Source organism: Vipera ursinii (assembly GCF_947247035.1).
Source record: "Vipera ursinii genome assembly, chromosome: 7".
Taxonomy (NCBI): Eukaryota; Metazoa; Chordata; class Lepidosauria; order Squamata; family Viperidae; genus Vipera; species Vipera ursinii.
The window spans coordinates 25,576,801-25,595,859 of record NC_139521.1 but is presented as its reverse complement, the minus strand read 5'-3'; the positions used below and the strand labels follow the sequence as shown (position 1 = coordinate 25,595,859).

The following is a 19,059-nucleotide window of genomic DNA, read 5'->3' as shown; positions in this document are numbered from 1 at the left end:
AGTGGAGTGCCTCTGCTTTTAAGGCTATGGAAATGTTAGAAATGCTGTCAAGTAATAGATCTGGGAAATTAATCTTCTAACCAATCTAACCCTAATGTCTACTCTTACAATTTGAGTAATTCAGGGTTAGGGCCAGCCTCCTCTGTATCATCCATTGTAACAATGAAATTTTGTAGAGTGAGTGGCACAAAAAGAGTTTATTATGAAGAAAGAACATGGTCTGTATTTATCCATTTACCATATATTTGAAATGTGTCAGATACAAGTGTTTAGTTTTTTTCGTTCAACATCAATTTCTAATAAAGATGCATCTGTAGTATTAACCAGCAGGGCACAAAGCTAACAACAGTTCTTCAACAACTGTATTTACACATTTGCACATTCTCTAACCTGTACATACAATACTTTGTTGTTAAAAGTATACCGTCTGTATCAGAAATGCTGTCTGCAAAGTAAATATACACCAGAACTAGTTTTATTTTATGAGGCCTAAACTCTTTGGGTGAATAGTTAAGACAAGACTGACACCTTGAAAGCAACATCTCTTAATATGCATATTACAAACTGAGGTGTAATGATATGCCCTGGGGATCTAATAGGATCTTATAGGTTAAAATTCAGTGCAGAAATATTTTTAAAAACTGTTATAACTATCAAATAATATATAGAAAATCATATTCTTGGAAATGAAGTTGGTGATTAATTTCCATAGAATTAGGAATAGGGTTTCTTAGTTTAAAAAATTACTTTTTTGATCACATTCAAGGCACAAGCAAATGCCCGGGCTGCAGTCCTGAAAGAGCAGTTAGAACGAAAGAGAAAAGACGCATATGAAAGAGAGAGGAAAGCTTGGGAAGAGCATGTAAGAAATGTTAACTTATTGGATGCTTTCTATGTGCTTGCAATTTTTCTTTGAAGCTTTAAACTATGTGTTGTCTTGTAGTGCACTAAGTATTCGTAAATAGTACTATGCTACTTAAAACTTAGATTTTTTTCTTTTTGGTCACTGTATCTTCTTGGACAAAAAAATTTCTTAGGGAGCATCCTGTCCTTGAACAAGGCATAACTGAAACATTCCTTCTAAGCACTACTGCTTTTTTGCCTTTATTCCTCTCTTGTTTTATTTCATAATCATCTCAGTGAGTTGCCCTTTAAGCCTCTCTGAGACACATTTCAGGTGCTATTCAGATCATTGAATTGATTGTGTTCAGATGACAGGGTGGAATAAATAGAGCTGGAAGGGACCTTGGAGGTCCTCTAGTCCAGAGGTTCCCAACCTTTTGGGCACCAGGCACTGGTTCCATGAAGAGAGGTTTTTCTGCAGACCAGAGGGTGCGTGGTTTTGTGTGCATCTCATGCATGGGGCTCTGCTTGTTTGTGCGGCCTGTTGCTGGCATGCTATGTTCCAGTACTAGTCCACAGACCGGGGGTTGGGGACCCCTGCTCTAGTCCAGTCCCCTGCTCACGCAGGAGAACCTATACCCTATACCTATATCCTATACCCAAGACCCATAAATGTTTGGTTTAATTTCTGTAATAATCCCCTGTCCTTTTCCCAAGTACTTGAATGTGCAGAAAATGTAGAGGAAAGGGAAGTTTTTTTTGTTTTTCTACTAGATAAAGAGGCATGAAAAAGAAGTTGTTTCTAGGCAACAATAAACTCTTAATTTCTATGTGGTCTAATTACAACAAAATGTTTTACCTTCATAACTCAGTTTTCAGTAGCAGAGTGATTTTAACTATCACTCTTCCTAATTATAGAAATGAGTAGAACTAAAAAATGTAAAAGTATTTTAGTATTTTAATTATAAAAATGAAAATCAGTAATATTTGGAAAAAATATGAAACTTTTCATTGAAGAAGAAATGAAAATGTTTCTATATTTATATTTTTGTGTTATAGTTGATTTTTCCTTATTGTAGTATGTGTGTGTGTATGAATTATAATTACAGCTGGTGTCCAAAGGGATAAAAACTCCAATGGGAGCTTCAGAATTAAGTCCTACGCATACTAAGCAGGAGGAAAGTTCTCCTACTAGACTAAAGCTCAATTCACCACAAATCATCACAATGACATCAGCTTTGAAGGAAGTGGGTGTAGTAAGTAATATCATTATTTGCAAATAATAAGATTAGAGTTTTGGATAAAAAATTTCTGCCACTACCCCACAATGAAATGACAAACATTATCTTTTCCAGTCTCATAGCTATCAATGTATTTGACATATATTTTCAATCTGAATTTGTAGGATGAAAATGCAGTACTTGTCCAGGAAGGTTTAGGGGATATTAAACCTGATGTTTCTATACATGTAAGTTTAATTATATGGACTTTGTTTTGTTCTTACACTTCAATGTTTTTTTATAAATTCACTTTGTTATATAAAATCTCTAATAAAAGGTTTGCTTGTATCACAAACCATTATTAAATCTAACATTCTTAACATTCTAAAGAGTTTTTTAATATTCTTGTAATTTCTTTTTACAATGTAGCAACATTTCATTTAGTTTCCATCTAAAGAACTAGATGCTATTTTATATACCAAATGTACAGGGTTATGATATGAAAAAGTATTTCATAATATCACTTCTTTAGAATCCTTAGCAGCCAGGTTCTTTGAAATCCAACATGTCTATTTTTTAAAAAAGTATCCAAGTCTTTCAGAAAAGTAGGTATACTCTCTAACTTGAATTGCCATTTTTCTGTCTTCATATATCAACTAGCTCTACATTGTCTATCAAATAAAAAAGGTAATTTAACTTCAGCTATTTTAATATTTTTCTCAGGCTGCCAATTCTGGGGATATCACTTCATTGCAATCCCCCATCAAACATCAGAAACTTATTTTGTAAATAACGTATGGGAGAGATTAACAATATTTTGTCCTCTTTGGGGCAAGGTTTATTTTTTTGGTAAACATTTTTCTGGTTTTTAGAACAAACGAGAAATACTTCGAAGGCTGAATCAAAATCTTAAAGCACATAAAGATAAAGAGAAAAGGGAGCCTGGAGACATCTCTGAAATCCCTGTGGCTGGTGAGAATCATCACCAACAAGTAGTAATATGTCCAGTTACAGCTGATCGCAAGAAATGGGAAACAGGAGCACAGTTTGTGATTCCACTAGCACAACTAACAATGGAAGAATCTTTCTCTCGAACAGAAGGTAAATTGCCTTGGTTTTCGAATTGCTTTTGTAGTAAGATGTAGATATTTATCCTACTATGTAACCTAATAATACTTAACATAGATTGTGTATATTTCACCAGATGTATTATGCAAATTGCAATCCATAATAAATCAGACGTGTTGCAGTATTCAACCGTGAACCTTCCTACCACTCAAATAAGGCAAAGACATGATCCAATTTTTTTGCCTTAGTCTAGGGCACTTTTCATCCTGTTCATTTTTAAAAAACTTTGTAAAATTAAGTAAGCATTATTTACATTTTTATTTAGACTATTAATGGTTCTATTAACTTAATCTCATTATTTTTCTTTACCCTAGTTTCCTATTTTTTTCTAGAGCTCTATTCCAACTTTCTCTCATTTTGTAGCTTGCTGTATGACATTATTAAGAATATAACCTAGTTTTCAAAACAAAAAAGTAAGAACAGTCAACAGTGTGTTGTTAGAGCATCTAGAGAAACCTGTACATACTCATGAATCATACCATCTGATAGTGATCTATAATTATAATGAATTTTAAGTAACTAGTTAAATCACCTGTTTCCTCACTTAATATAAGGGTTTGCCTCAACTAGATCTCCCAAGAAAGCAGAACTCTTGAAACAGGCATTGTTTCAAAAGGAACTTTTATTGAGAATTAGTGATAGCAATACAGCAAAACAAGATATAAAGAATTTACGCTTGAAAGGTTACATCATAAAGCTCATTTGGGTGTCCTCCCCCCAGTGTCCAACTATGGCTGAAATCCAGCCAATCCATAGGTGCTAGGTTGTTTTGAGAACCTAGTGATTTAGTGCCCATCTCAAGGTCTCTCTCCCTATTGTTTCCCAAAGGTCCCAGGCTCCGTTGTCTGGAGATAAAGCAGATGTTTTCAGGCCACATTCCTTTCTCATGAAAGGAGGACATTTAAAGAGGACAGAGCAGAGTCAGACATATACATTCCCCAGCAAACAGCCCCCCTCCCACCAAAATGGGAGATCCCCCAAAAGTAATACACAGGCAAAGCAATAATATGCAGGGAAATACATTGAAGAAATCTGACATACACCCCCCTAATAGAACGACAAATCCACCTGCAAAACAAAAATAGGGAAGGAAAAAGAGAAAAAAACAAACACATCAATCAGGTTTATCAGGGTAGTGTGCATGAAGGTGCTTGAGCAACCTAGGGGCTCTAACATGTTCCTTATAAACCCACTCATTCTCTGAATCAGGAAGATCTTGCCAGGCAACTAAATAGTGAGTAGAACCATGATGCTTGCAAGAGTCTAAAATGTACTTGATCTCAAAATGCTGCTCACCCTCCACCATAATTGGTGGTGGAGGAGGAACAGTGGCAGGCCTTAACGGAGACGTGACCTCGGGTTTCAGCAGACTGCAGTAGAACATCAAATGGATTTGTTGTAAACTCTTAAGGTATTCAAAGTCCACTATGAGAGGGTTTATAATCCACTTAATTGGGAAAGGGCTAATATACTTTGGTCCAAACTTTTTGGATGGTTGCAAAAACCTGGTGGAAAGGTAAACTCAGAAAGGCTTTGGCTCCATACGTTTTTTATCTGCATGAGCCTTATTTGCCGCCCTGGCTTCATCTAGAACTTTCCTAACAAATGTTCTGCAACTGATGAACCCATTCCTTAAGGGAGGGAATGTCAGGTTTGTTAGCAGGCAACTCAGGCAAAGGGATGAAAGTCTGTCCATTAGCCATTTGGAAAGGAGTGAAACTGGTACTGGAGTGCACCACATTATTATAGGCCACTTCAGCAAACAGTAACAGATCAGTCCAATTATCTTGTTGATAATTGATAAAACAAGGTATTGTTCCAGAACAGAGTTCGTTTGTTCTGTCCCCCCCCCCCATTCCTTTGAGGATGATGACTAAATGACAGACCCTGACCCAAACCCAGAAGGCCCAGAAAGACTTTCTAAAACTTGGAGGTGAATTAGATGCCCCTGTCTGATACTATGTGCTGTGGGGTGCCATGCAATAAATATGCTGAACAACCAATTTTTTTGCAGTTGGAATCTTTTGACACAGGATAAAATGGACCTGTTTGGAGAATAAATCAGTAACAACCCAAATGACAGTGTTTACCACACTTTCAGATAGCTCCACAATAAAGTCCATAGAGATCTCTCTCCAGGGTGCTGAAGGGCTCAATACTGGCTGTAGGAGTCCAGGCGTTTTTCCTTGCCTCCGTTTAGCCCAGAGTTCCCCAGCTTGGCAGCCTAGAAGGAAAGGGAGCAGTAGGGAAATGTGCACATTTGCAACTCTGCGCGCGCATGTGCAAACAGGCATGCACAAGATGGTAGTGCTAGTGCATGCAAATGCATAAGTGGGCCGTGCACACTAATGGCGTGTGCGCTGGGGCCCATGAGTGTGCTCAAACCAGCCATACATGCCCATGGCACATGCACTGGCTACCACGCATATGTGCAAATAGGCTGTGTGGACCCATGTGACACTGCCGGCAGTGTTAGCATCCTTGCGCATATGCAAATGGAGCTGCTAGTGCCCGCATGGCAATTCTACCGTGAGTGGGGCAGGGCTTGTCACCTATTCCCATGGCCCAGTGGCCAACAGGTTGTGGCCCGGTACCAGGCCGTAGACTGTAGGTTGGGGACCCCTGGTTTACTGCTGTGCAGGTATGGCAGCTGGCCACATAATTTTCAATGTCCTTTTTTAAAGAGGGCCACCAAAATTGTCTTTTAAGCAAGTGAAGAATTTTTACAAACCCAAAATGCCGTGCTAGTTTTGAGTCATGGCATGCTTGCATGATCTTCAGTCTCTGGTTGTTGGGAACATATAGCTTCCCACCAACCCAGGCTAATCCATCTTGCACTGAACAGAGGTTTTTATGCCCCCCAAACCATTCATCACTCTCCACTCCTCAACCATTGCGTAGTCTATCGGTGGGGTGCTTTAGATCTTGTGACCAGGGCTGCCAATTGATACTGGAAAAATAAAGGCTTAACTACCCCCGACTTCACACTGTTATACTGTATCATTCTTGACAACACGTTTGGCAGAATTTTTTTCCCCCTGGTAGATAGTGGATGGAGAGGTTAAATTGGTTGAAATGCTGGACCCAGCATGCCTGTTTCGGAGACAATTCCCTGGTTTTTTACTGCTTCCAGATTCTTATGATCAGTCCAAACCTGGAAGGGGACTCCCTTCCAAAAAATGTCTCCAAGTAAGAAGGGCCCACCACACCACATAAGCTTCCTTCTCCCAAGCAGCCCATCACTCTTCTGTCTCAGTCAGTCAGTTTCTTGGATGTGTAAGCGCAGGGTTGCAACTGACTTTTCTGGTTTTTTTTGAAGTAGTACTACCCCTAGAGCTACATTGCTGGAATCAGCATGAATTACAAATGGTTTCTCCAGGTCTGGGTGTTTCAACACCGGCTCCGCAGAAAAAAGTCTCTTACGCTTTTTGAATGCAGCTTGGCATTCTAAGTCCACTTTAATTGCTGGCTGGGCTTTGGCTTATTTACTCCTTTCGTTTTCAGCAGCTTTATATTGGGGAGCAATAAAGTTTTCCCTTTCAACAAGTGAGGCAACATGTCCCTCATGAGGGGCAGGGGGTACACCTTTTCCATGGACACCGCGTTCAAGCATGTATAATCCACGCAGAGACAAAGAGACCCATCCTTTTTCTCTCAGAAAAGAACGGGCTACCACCCGGGGTCTGGCCAGTTGAATAAAACTTTGAACAAAGTTTTTGTCGATTAACTTTTGTAGCTTATCTAACTCCCTGGGGGGAGGGGGGTATCATAGAATATAACTTTGGTTCTGGTAGCTTAGCTCCTGGAATGATCTCAATTGCACAGTCCATAGGTTGGTGAGGGGGGAGCTCATCCAAAGTCTTCTCACTGAAAACCTCAGCTAGATCACAGTATTCTCTTGGACTGCTCTGCAGCTCAGTGCTGATACCAACTCCCATTTTGAGCCCCCTACTTTACAAACACGCATGCCCTGAGAAGAAGTTCTCTTCTTTGGGAACTTCAATCGTCCCTCTCTCCAGTCAGGGGGATCCACTTCTTTAACCAGGTTAGCCCCAATCCCAGTGGCCATTCCATGCCAGGAACCATGATGAAACCTAAAGTCTCTGAGTGGCTTCCCATGGTTAATCCCAGGGGCTTGTGACAAAGTTTGCCAGGATGCCCACTGCCACTAACCCATTGAGCTGACAGAACACAATTGAGTCCTTGAGTCTTTTTAGGAGAACCCCCCAGTTTTACAACTAGGTTTGGGCTTATTAGGCATCGGGTGCACCCTGAGTCCAACAATGCAATGAGGGCCATGTTCCTGCCTGTGACTGGGACTAATAGTTCTAAGAGCATGGCTAAGGGATTGATCAGCCTACTTATCAATGGGTTGTCATTGTAGTTTCTCTCCTGACATTCCTGACTCGTCAGTCAGTGGGGTCAGAACTCTACCCTCCGCCTTTGGGGCTCAGGGGAGCTCCACAACCTTGATGGCTTTCAGGGCAGTGTTTTTCTAGCGTTAAGCAGGCTTGCTCAGCTTCCCCCTGGAATAGCAGTCCATTTTCTTGGCTGGAGCTTTGCTGTGGCATTCTACAGCACGATGGCCTTCCTTGTCACACTTGAAGCAGGTGGTTGATTGTGGCTGGCTCATGGAGGGTCTGCTTGCTTCTCCCCGTCTTTCGGATTGACTTCATTTTCCCAGTTTACTGGGGCGGTTCTGGTTCCGAGTCTGGTCAATTTCTACTTTTCCGCCCAGGATGCACCAGTCATATAAGCGTGCAGGTGCTCCATGGGCCACACAAGCGTTGTACAGGTTGTCGTTTAGTCCGTCCTGGAAGCAGCTTACCAGGATGTCTTTGGGCCAGTTGAGGCAGCACACTAAGTCACAGAACACCTCCGTATATTCGGCTACTGGTAGATGCCTTTGTTTCACCATTTTTATGCAATCCTGGGCCTTCCGGTCTGCCAAGCAGTCTTCAAACTGGCAACTCAGTGTTGTCATTAACCGGTTAAATTTCCAGAGCTCGGTAGTGTCACAGTTGTGTAGGGTCACCATTCATCTGGCAGCAGCCCCTTCCATGGTTAGGGTGATGACTCTAATCTTGGCTGCATCGTTGGGCAGGGTCGTCCCATACACTTGCATGTAGGTGAGAACGTGAGCCAGAAAGAACCCCAACTGTTGGGTGTCTCCATCAAACTTCACTCCCAGTGGAACCAATTTTGGCTTGTCTGGGGGAGTCCTATCCCTGGGATGTTGTGGGGTCCGGGCTGTCCGGGGAGCTACGCTGCCTGGGTAGCTGCCACAGTCTCCATTGAGCCCGTCCCCCCCCTGTCATCTCGTTAACTGCGGTTTCACTGTGCTCGACTTCCTCCTTTAATTGTTCCTCTGCTTCTGGTCACCCCTTTAGGTCCTCAAAAGCCTCCATCATGTACTGCATGGCTCACTTCAGGATCCCCTCCATCTGGTTTGACTGCTTGTTCATCTCTTCATCATTGGAAAGCAGCTCTGTCTTTTTCTTCCAAGTCTTTTTCCAACCTCCAAGGGTGAAGGTTATCCTTTGGGCCCTTTCTTCCCAGTCCTCTTTCTTCCCGACACCAAGCAACCATCTCGGTTTTGTGGAGTCTTCCAGGGCAGTGGCTTCCTCTGGCCAACCTGAGGTGTCTTCTTCGGGACAGGCCTGGGTAGCCCTCTCACTCCAATCTTCAGTCCCAGTTTCTTCTGTTTCGCTGCCATTCAGAGGCATATCATGGACACACACACCCAGTAGGGCGGATGCCTCTCTGGGTTGGGCACTATTGCAGACCTTGCTTTATGTAAGGGTTTGCTTCAACTAGATCTCCCTAGAAAGCAGAACTCTTGATACAGACATTGGAACTTTTGTTGAGAGTTAGTGATAGCAATAGAGCAAAGCCAGGTCTGAAAAATTTATGCTTGAAAGGTTACATCATAATGCCAATTCAAGACTCCTCCCTCCAGTGTCCAATCATCTGGTTGAATTGAGAACCTAGTGATTTAGTGCCCATCTCAAGGTCTCTCCCTTTCGTTTCCCAACGGTCCCAGGTTCTGTTGTCTGGAGATAAGGCAGATGTTTTCAGGCCACATTCCTTTCTCATGAAGGGAGAATGTTTCAAAGAGGACAGAGCAGAGCCAGGCAAATTCATTCCCCAAGCAAGCAGTTCCCCTCCCACCAGAATGGGAGATCCCCCAAAAGGAATACACAGGCAAAGCAGTAATATGCAAGCAAATACATTGAAGGCATATGACACTTGTATAGAACCAGCGATCTATCACAATTTGTCATGGCCAACTCACTGTGGGACAATTTGCCATGGTCAACTTGCCACAGGACAACTTGTTTCTGGACAAAAGTTACACTAATAACAAAGAAATGGTGGAAGAGAATCATTACAGGATGCAAAAGAAGGGACAGAATGAAATGTAATCGACAGAAAAATAAATTTTTTTATTTATTTTAAATAATTAAATAGAATTGTTAAATTGTTCTGGAGTGAGTTGTCCCATGGCAAGTTGCCTGTGGTGAGTTGTCTTGCAGCAAGTTGGCCATGGTGAATCGGCTATGGCAAGTTGGCTGTGGTGAGTTGGCCGCAACAAGTTGGTAGTTCTGGCCATTCCCAGAACCTGCTGTTCAATCTTTCTCTGTGCTTAATAATAATGGAGCTAAGAGAGAGGAGTTCAGTGTCATACTTTAAGGCAAAGAATCTGGATCACTCTGCCTGAAAATAAGGTTGAATGGCTTGTTGCATCAAGCTAAAAAGCATCTTCATAATACATGGTCAGTATTTCGTTTACTCTTTAAATTTTGTCCAGAGTCTCACTATTTTACATAGTGTTAGACTAATGCTGAGCATATAAATATTAATACTCTTCATTTTCAGTGTTGGAGGTTAGGTTTTGTCCCCTATAACATCTGTTCACTTTATGTGTGAAAAGTAACATTTGTTAGGTCATTAAAATGTTTTCTTTCTCTTTTATCTTAAAAATGAAATAACAATTATTCTTAAGTTCTATAGAATATTTTGTCAGCTAATAGTCATCAATCTTTTTTAACAAAATTTGTTTCCATATCTATAATTCATATTAATTTATACTAAATAAAATTGATTTGATAAAAAATATGTTAGAAATACATTTACAGGCCACCATACTCTCTCTCTTTACTCATTTTAAGGATCATGTAAAATTTAAAAATAATGCGGAGTTATTCAGGGATGGCTTTCTCAGCTTTCACTGAATGTACAAACAAAATATCTTCCTGTATACTGTTTTTAAAGCTACATTTTGGCTAACCTGTTAAATTTTTCCTACAGCACAAACATTTGGAGAAGTTATTAAGTTAGATGTTGCTGAACCCCAGCGAAAAGTTTGGGATAATAGTTCAATTGATTCTGTACTGAAGAAACTTGGGGAAGCTGAATTACAGCTTGAAACTGATCTGATGGATAACTTAAATATTACCAGTGGTAAGATTAAATTAAAGCTTTTATTTGGAGTTTTGAAATCCATACAAGGCTTATATTTTTGATTTTTTTATGAATTGTAGTTAGCAGAACATTAAATAAATCATGTGTGTTTTACTTGATTATTAAGAGAGTAAAACATCTAGCACAAAACTTCTCTGCTTTGGCCTTGTATAATAGCAACTCATATTAGGTTGTTTTTTTAAAGCTAAAAACCATTAGCTAATACACGGGTTTTCAAGCTTTTCGTGCCACAGAACCTATTTCTCAGAAACCATTTATATTTCATTTCTAACTCTTTTCTGTGCAAACCCAAATCTCACCCCCCCCCTTGGATTCTGCCATTCCCAAGGAGGAAAAGGAATAAACATGGGAGTTTATTGTTTCCACTTCCTTTCCTTTATAACTTTTTGTTTATTTAGCCTGCCTGTTACCCATCACAATAAGACCGATGAGAGGCATTCTCCCTCTCATCTTACGAGCAACTAAGAAAAGGGGTGTCGTGGGGGAATCTGGTTTGTTTCTCCGGATGGAATGTGAAGGGGTGGGATTGATTCTGCTACGAATGGACTGATGTTTCTCCTTTTTCCATGAACTCGGCTGATCCAGAACTGACCAGTGAACTGAGGGGTGGAGTTTGCTCAGGGACACTTTAAAAATATTGATCTGTGTGGGGATTCTTCAGATCCTGTCTATTATACCCTCTATCATCTATGTCTTAGTAAAAGTTCCTGCTTGGATAATCTTGTCTCCAAGAGTCTTTCTTTCTTAAGATGTGGATTGGAGTGGATTCTGACATTGTTATTTTAAAAATTATTGGAATCTGATCAAGAGTGATGTAACTTCTAAATGGAAGCCCCATCTTTCTATTACAGTATAACTTGGTGACTAAGAGAAAGAAAAATCTTTCTGCAAGAAGTTGGGGAGGGGAAGGGAGGCTTAATTTCTTGCTGAGAGTATTTTTCCCCATTATTTTAGTCCTACAGATTCCATTGAAATATTTGGATTTCATGGAACCTAATTTTTTAAAATTCCACCTTAATATATATTTTATTTCTGGGTCAGGTAATGTTGCAAGGTTATCTGGGTCTCATTTTCAGGTGTGTACATGATTAATGTGGATAAGGTGTTATTTAATATGCTCGTATTTCTGGGCTGGATGTGTGTCCGACCCTTGGAGATAGTGGAACTATGACTACCTGGATCTGGGAGATGTTAGTCCTGACTCTTCCTTAGACTCCCTTTCTGTTCTGGCCAACTTTCACAAGTATTGTCTGTTAGAAGCTTAGCGAGAAAGTGTTTGCAAAGCACCTTGTTAGATTGTTTATTAATGTTTTTGTTAAGTTTCTTAATGCGGATGTTTTTATTGCTATCTTTGTGTAAGCTCCTGCAAGTCTGTATGGACAGCACACAAATAAACAAATTGCATTAGCTAAGCCAGAGTTCTCCAACTTTCCTGACCTTGCAGACTAGCAGGGGGAAGGAAGGGGGGAGAGGGGATGGTTTCACACGAGTGGCCAGCAAACGTGCACATGCAGCTCCATTTGCACAAGTGGCATGCACACACACCTGCCACTCACACAAATGGAGCACGCATGCACATGCTTGCCTGCTGCTCATGTTTGGAGGTACATGTGTGCCGCACTCACCACTGTTTCCACAGTCCGGTTGCAAACACTTCATGACCCAACTTGACCCAGAGATTGAGGACCTCTGTGCTAAGCAGTATGAGGTACAGAATTCATAAATATATGTAAAGATTTCTGGGTCTCTACTTGACATAAAAGCAGCCCTTGACTTATCACCGCAATTGAGCCCCAAATTTCTGTTGCTAAGCAAGACAGTTGTTAAGTGATGTTTTGCCTCATTTTATGACTTTTCTTGCCATAATTGTTAAGTGAAACATTGCAGTAGTTAAGCTAGTAACACAGTTGTTAAGTGAATCTGGCTTCTCCATTGATTTTGCATGTCAGAAGTTTACAAAAGCTGATCACATGACACTGGACACTGCAACTGCAATAAAATTTTTGATCATGTGACCATGGAGATGCTGCAACAGTTGTAAATGTGAAAAATGATTATAAGTTACTTTTTTCAGTGCCATTGTAACTTTGAACGTTCACTAAAACCATGTTTGTAAGTTGACTACTACTGTAGTTTAAGAGATTGATGTTGACCTTTAAAACCTTAAATGGCTTAAAGCCTACTTAAGCAACCACTTTTTCAACCTTGAACCTGCCTGGGTTCCTAGATTGCAGGAGAGGTCCTTTGGAAGATGTCCTCATTGCCGGAAGTTTAGCTATCTTAGCATGTGTGTGTGTTTTGGGGGGGGGGTACTTTCTTGCATGGATCCAGGGATGAATGCTTTCCCCAAGAAATAGTGTAGTATACACCTCCCAGAACTTAAGTAAAAAGCAAAACTACTGTTTTTTAATAAAAGTTTTATTAATTTTTAAATATTACAGTCCTTAGTTGTTAGTAAACAACAATTTTTGGTACTGTTAATGTATACAAAGTTAAATACTGTATAAGCATCTTCATCATATTTAAGATTAACTTCTTCAATATAAATCTGTTCAATACTACACAGTCCAGTATTTTTTCCCTGATCCTCCTTTCTTCCCCATATTTTTTCCATTTTCCCCTTACACCATTACAATTTTTGGTACTGTTAATGTATACAAAGTTAAATATAAGCATCTTCATCATATTTTACTAATATACAAATAATAATATCAATTCATAAATCAATAATGTCAATTCATTAATATCCTGCTTTTCGTGCTCTTATTAAGGTTTGATTTCCCATCAGTATTTGAAATACCTTTATCAGTTATGATTTTCTCAATATTAATTACATTTATATAGCTAAAAGTTTTATTCAAATCCTCTTATCTTCATGTTTCCCGAATCCAAAAAAAGAGAAGAAGAAAAATGCTATCTTAATTCTAAATTATATCTTTCATTATAAAAGTCTAATTATTCTTTCTTTGCCAAATCACTTTCCAAGTCAGGGCAATTAGATCACCCAGGAATTTTCTTTCCATTTTTGCAAAAATTGCTTGGCATGAGGAAGACAATTTAGGTAATGGGGGTTTTTTTGTGGGGGGGATTCTGCCCATTTATATTCCTTAAACAACTCCCAGTTCCTTTCTCCCTCCATTTCTCTTTTCATTCACTGTCTCCCAAGTTGTGACATTTTCCTTAATAGCTCTGTATTCCCTTTTTAAAAATCTTCCTTGCCATCAGATATATTTTGCAGGCCTAAGGGGTAAAAGGTCTTTTGCATTTTCATTGTTACAACTATGTCTTTGAATATTTTGTTTGTACATAGTCATTTATATTTCCCTTCTTTTAGCTCTTCCATCTCTAAATCCATTTCCTCTGTTTCATCTGATTTCTGGATTATTTGTTCATATTTTGTAGTCATTATCTGGGAACTTTCTAGTAGGTTTAGTTTGGAGATTTGCTTGTTTATATTGTTTTTAGTCTCATTATGATTTCTTTTTATGCCCTCTTTGCATTCAACAATTGTTTGATGAATTAGTTGTAACATAGAATATATTTCCTTCTGAAAAGTGTTTGTTTTTTCTTGAGGCATCGTTCCTGGAGATCCTTTAGTATCACAAGTCTCAGTAAGAGTAGATCAAAGTTTCCTCTAGTTTTCTGATCTTTATATGTATCCTTTATAATTCAATAGATTCCAGAGTATAGGTTCAGTCCTGAAAGCAATATTTTATAGTGGTCCTTTGTCTCAAGTATCCAAAAATTGTCAATCAGGGAAGGTTGTAATCCACAAAGTGTTCAAAATGTTCAACTACTCTGAAAACAGCTGAAAAGTCTCTCCCAGCCAGGCATAGTGCAAGGTCAAATTTTTCTTTCTCTCCCACTAGCTCTTGAAGTTAAAAGTCCAAGCTCAGTAGGTATTTATAATCCAAGAAGGTCAGGGTGATGAGTATGCTAAAATATTTTCCTTTATTACCAGCTGTTCTCTCAAGCTAGGAATAGTGCTTTACACAAATCCACCATTAGATGTCATTCAAAGTCCATTTTCCACTCTTTTCCACTCCCAAGGGTTTTAGCTTCTTGGGAGCCTTTCCCAGGAAATTCAGTTGTAAAATAATAAAGAAAGGATCTATATTCTCACCCAGTTCCAAACATGCTGTTTACGAATATTAAGTAGTGCTTTTTTCTTCTTCGGTTGTCAGCAGCTAATGGCCGGCCAAAGGAATATAGCTGGTCTTTCCCCTGCCAGTTTGGAGGGTTTTCCTTGGATCTAACAGAAAGACTGCTGTCTCTCTGTGATCAACAAGGCACCCCTCTTCATTGCCTCTTTGGGGTGATTTTAGGCCCTTTTTAGGGCTCCCAGCAGGGCAAAATCAGGTGCGGAAGGCAGAATCCTGCCTACCTCCGTCCCATCTCGCCGCAACACAAACTGGAAGTCAAAAATTACTGTTTTTGTCCAGAGTGTTAACTGTTAAACTGATTTTGATTTCTGGATTTTAAATGAATGAAAAATGTGTTTGCTATTAAATTTATTCTTAAAAAGTAGCAACTAGATCAGAAGTTATACCTTAGTTAATTAAAGATATTCATTTTTATTTAATAGAGACTTGAGAATTTCTTTTAAATTCCAAGGTGGGATAATATCTGTTTTTTTATACAATTGCAGTACAGTTTTTTATGTTTTTTAAATAACATGGATTAAAAATACAGTTTTTGAATGCTGAGTGCTACATTTAATAATTGCTGGAAGGAATTCAGTAAGTATGTTTCGGAGAAGGGCGGGATATAAATGGAATTTAAAAAATGATAATGTTGTTTTTCTTTAGAAGTGTCAAAGACAACTTTAACAGTAGGAAAAAGCAATGTTACTAGAGCAGTAACTTCTGTTGAAGGAAAATCATCTATTGAAGCTGATAATAATGAGAATATGGCAAAAGCAAGGCTTCATGGATCTGAATTAGCCCATTTATTACCTGAACCTACTCTGATGGAAGGTATGTCTTGCCAATTCTCAATTTTATATTTAAACATATTATTCTAATCAAGCAAGAAAAGTACATTAAAGAAGCTTGACAATTTGATACTTGTATGAAACCTTACAATCCATCTGTTTTATTCCAGCATACCTTTTGTCCTGATTGATTGTACAAGAGCATTATAATTATATTTATTTCTTATATTTTTATTCTTCTGTCTTGTTTCTGTTCTTATTGTAAACTGCCCAGGGCGTCAGTGCGTTGGGCTGGTTGACAAATTCTGTTACAGGTAGTCCTCAAGTTACGACCATAACAGCCTTATCTGTGATGATCATAAAGTGAGTCACCCAATGACCAACCCCATTTCACTACCTTTTTTGTGGTAGTTGTTAAGAGAATGTGGCAGTCATTTGTTGTGAGGCATTTTCTTCAAAAATAGGAACTAGCTGGCAAAAGCTTTGTAAATAACTGCCTTGATTCCATGATACTGCAAACAGTCATAAATGTGCTAAGTACTCAAAATACGATCATTTGACTGGAGGGGGCTGGCTGTTGGGACTTTGGAACTGAATCATAAATAGAGTGAGAGGTCTGTTGTGAATTTGAATGGTTGCTAAGCAACTAGTCGTAACTTGAGGACTATATGTAGTTAAATCATTCAATCAGCCATAACTGAAATGTGTAACACAGAAGAATTTAATAACATTTCATATGGCATTTTTAAATAAGACTTGAGTGGTTATAACTTACTAATGCTATTTTTGAGTGCTGTTAAAAAATTTAAATGATAGTCATGCATAATATTTCAAAACAATTTATGCCCTCCTACTTAATTTGCTGTGTGTAAACATCTTCAGAAGAGCTAAAACTTTTCCCCACAGAATCAGATGATTTGGAAGCAGAATTTCTAGAAGAAACCCAAAGAAACAAATGTCAAACAGATATATTTCCTGTTGCTGAAGTGTGGATTAATGAAGGAAAAGAAAAGGAAACAATGTAAGTCCCCATATTTTAACTGCTTCCATTTGAAAACCAATTTTTGCAAACTAATAATAAACTATTTGCTTTTTTCCCATGGTTGTGATGCTCCCACAGGTCAGAAGTTCATACTGATAATTGTCACTATGACGACAACAAAGATCTTGCTATAGAAGATGGAATTCATAAAAAAATGCCAATCCATGATGAACCATCAGTAGGTCAGCACCTGCAGTTGTTTAAAGCAAAACTCCCCCACATTTTTGAACTGATTGATACATTTGGAAATTTCAGAACACTTGTGGGTATAGTGGTAAAATGGATGCTATTAGAGAATTTTCCCAAAATAGTTAGATTGTAGGGAAGAACTAGTCACAAAAGCACTGAGAATATATTCATGATCCCTATTTACCTTTATGTTATTAGAGGACTGGTGATCATTGGGCAGTAGTCATCTAATATTTCTATCTTGTAGGAACATTTATGGATTTATTTAATGCCCAAATGCTTTCCTAGAAATGAAGACGTGAAGATTCCCTCACCTTAGTTAATTTAGATAATTCTCTGTTAATTGTAATGCTATATCTATTGTTTACTGTTATTATGATATTGTTTTATATTGTAAGCTGCCCAGAAGATGATGATAATGTATTTTGCAGTATGAGCTTCTCATAGACTAATTGATCTTTATGCATATACGCAATACATATGCATGCACACAAGACACATTTAAAGTACCAATAAAGGAGAATATTTGTAGCTCAGGATTGAAATGAGGGTGAGTAGCACTGATGATGTTACCTAGTTTGAGTAATGAAACATCTGCAAGAAAACATCCAAGCTCAGAGAGCACCAAAGACTCCTCACATTTAAAGTGTTCCTTCTGGAAGGGAATATGGTGGGCCATTAGACATCCTTACATAAACTAATTGAAATCCTTAGGCCTTAAATCTTTAGGTAAAAAGGAACTGGATTGGATGTGTCTGGATATTTATTTAAGTACATTTATACGGCAACCGATCTTCAGCAAATCTAGGCAGCTAACAATATTAGAAAAGTAATAAAACATAATAATACAGTGGCAGATGAGAAAACATTTGCATGCTTAACAATCATTTTCTGACCCGCATACGTAGATTACAACCAGGTGTAAAGACTTTTCAGAATGCTAGTTGGGGCCAGCCAAACCCACATTATTTTTTTCTATGTTGTTTCAATATAAATAGGAAACCTGTGTAATAAAATCCACTTTCTTGAAAATAAACTCTTGCGATCCGAATGTTCTTAAGGAACAGAACTGTCAGCAGAATCTTGTCTTTAAATCTGATTTTCTCTGATCAGTACAAGGATTTAGGAAGAAAAAAATTCAGATGACACAGAAAAGAGATCATGTGATGACTGAGAGAAGTCTTCCTTTTGCCATTTATCCTGCTGAAAAATCTCAATTTTCTCACATAGATTTTCATAGTCTGTAGTGGTGTGGAGGACAGTTATTTTTTATTGTTTAATTTCAAGGAATTATGAGTTAAGCACAAATTTTAAAAATTAATTCTAGAAATCTACTGTAGTTACAATGAAAATATTGTATTAAGATTTTGATAAGATATCTTTAAAAGAGGTGTTTGTAAAAAGTCTGTCTTAAGTACTTGAAGTGCTATTAGAAATTATAAATAATGCAATAAATATTATGTAAACTAAATTTGGAATCTTACACAGGATAGTTGATAATAGCAATACTGATAACAAGGAGAGAAAGAATCTAGTTGAGCAGTCTTTTAGAATAGACTTTACCTGCTTTTGTTCTTTCTGTATGGCTGTCAGATGTAATAAGCCCAAAACTTGGTACTGGTAATTATTTCTCTTGAGCTGAGCAGCAATTCTTGTTTCAACAGTGCTGCAGTAGAAACAGTCAAGAATTAGAAAGAACCAAATTTGATTGATAGAATTTCTTAACATTCATTAGGTAGATAAAATTTAATGACTTGAATATAAAATTACTGAAGTTAACTGACAACTTGAAAAAAGATTATTTCAGATAGGCAGGGAATGCTGATGCATTGTTTTAATAACAGTGTATTCATATTTTAATTCTAAAATGCTTGCTAAATATAACATTACTTCAAATGTCTGAATCATGTCCTTCTTTTATTTAATTGGAGCTCTTAAACTGTTACTATTGTATATGTATTTGTAAAATAATTTGGTCTTTATCATACCAGAAACCAACAGCCCTGCCCTACCTGAACCCTTTTTTCAGAAGGTCCAGGAACACCAAGCAAGACAAGTAGCTTTTTCAGTTATTTCAGCACAGTCTTCCTTTGAAGATTCTCTTCCAACAAGGTCATGCTCTGTATCACCAGAGAAAACAAAAGGCAAAAATTCAGTGTTGATAGGGCTTTCTACAGGCCTGTTTGATGCAAACAACCCAAAGGCAAGTGTTAAAATCT

General features: G+C 38.3%; 1 protein-coding gene across 3 annotated transcripts in view; it reads left to right on the top strand.

Moving 5' to 3' along the window:
- Positions 1-19,059, top strand: part of NEK1 (NIMA related kinase 1) — a 100,869-nt gene that overhangs the window by 56,877 nt on the left and 24,933 nt on the right. For all 3 annotated transcript variants that reach the window (XM_083367276.1, XM_083367275.1, XM_083367274.1), the window contains 9 exons: positions 767-862; positions 1,953-2,099; positions 2,249-2,311; positions 2,936-3,164; positions 10,503-10,655; positions 15,485-15,652; positions 16,516-16,630; positions 16,730-16,833; positions 18,832-19,043. In XM_083367276.1, coding sequence (XP_083223402.1) covers positions 767-862; positions 1,953-2,099; positions 2,249-2,311; positions 2,936-3,164; positions 10,503-10,655; positions 15,485-15,652; positions 16,516-16,630; positions 16,730-16,833; positions 18,832-19,043 — 1,287 coding nt within the window. The remainder of the gene's footprint in view (positions 1-766; positions 863-1,952; positions 2,100-2,248; positions 2,312-2,935; positions 3,165-10,502; positions 10,656-15,484; positions 15,653-16,515; positions 16,631-16,729; positions 16,834-18,831; positions 19,044-19,059) is intronic.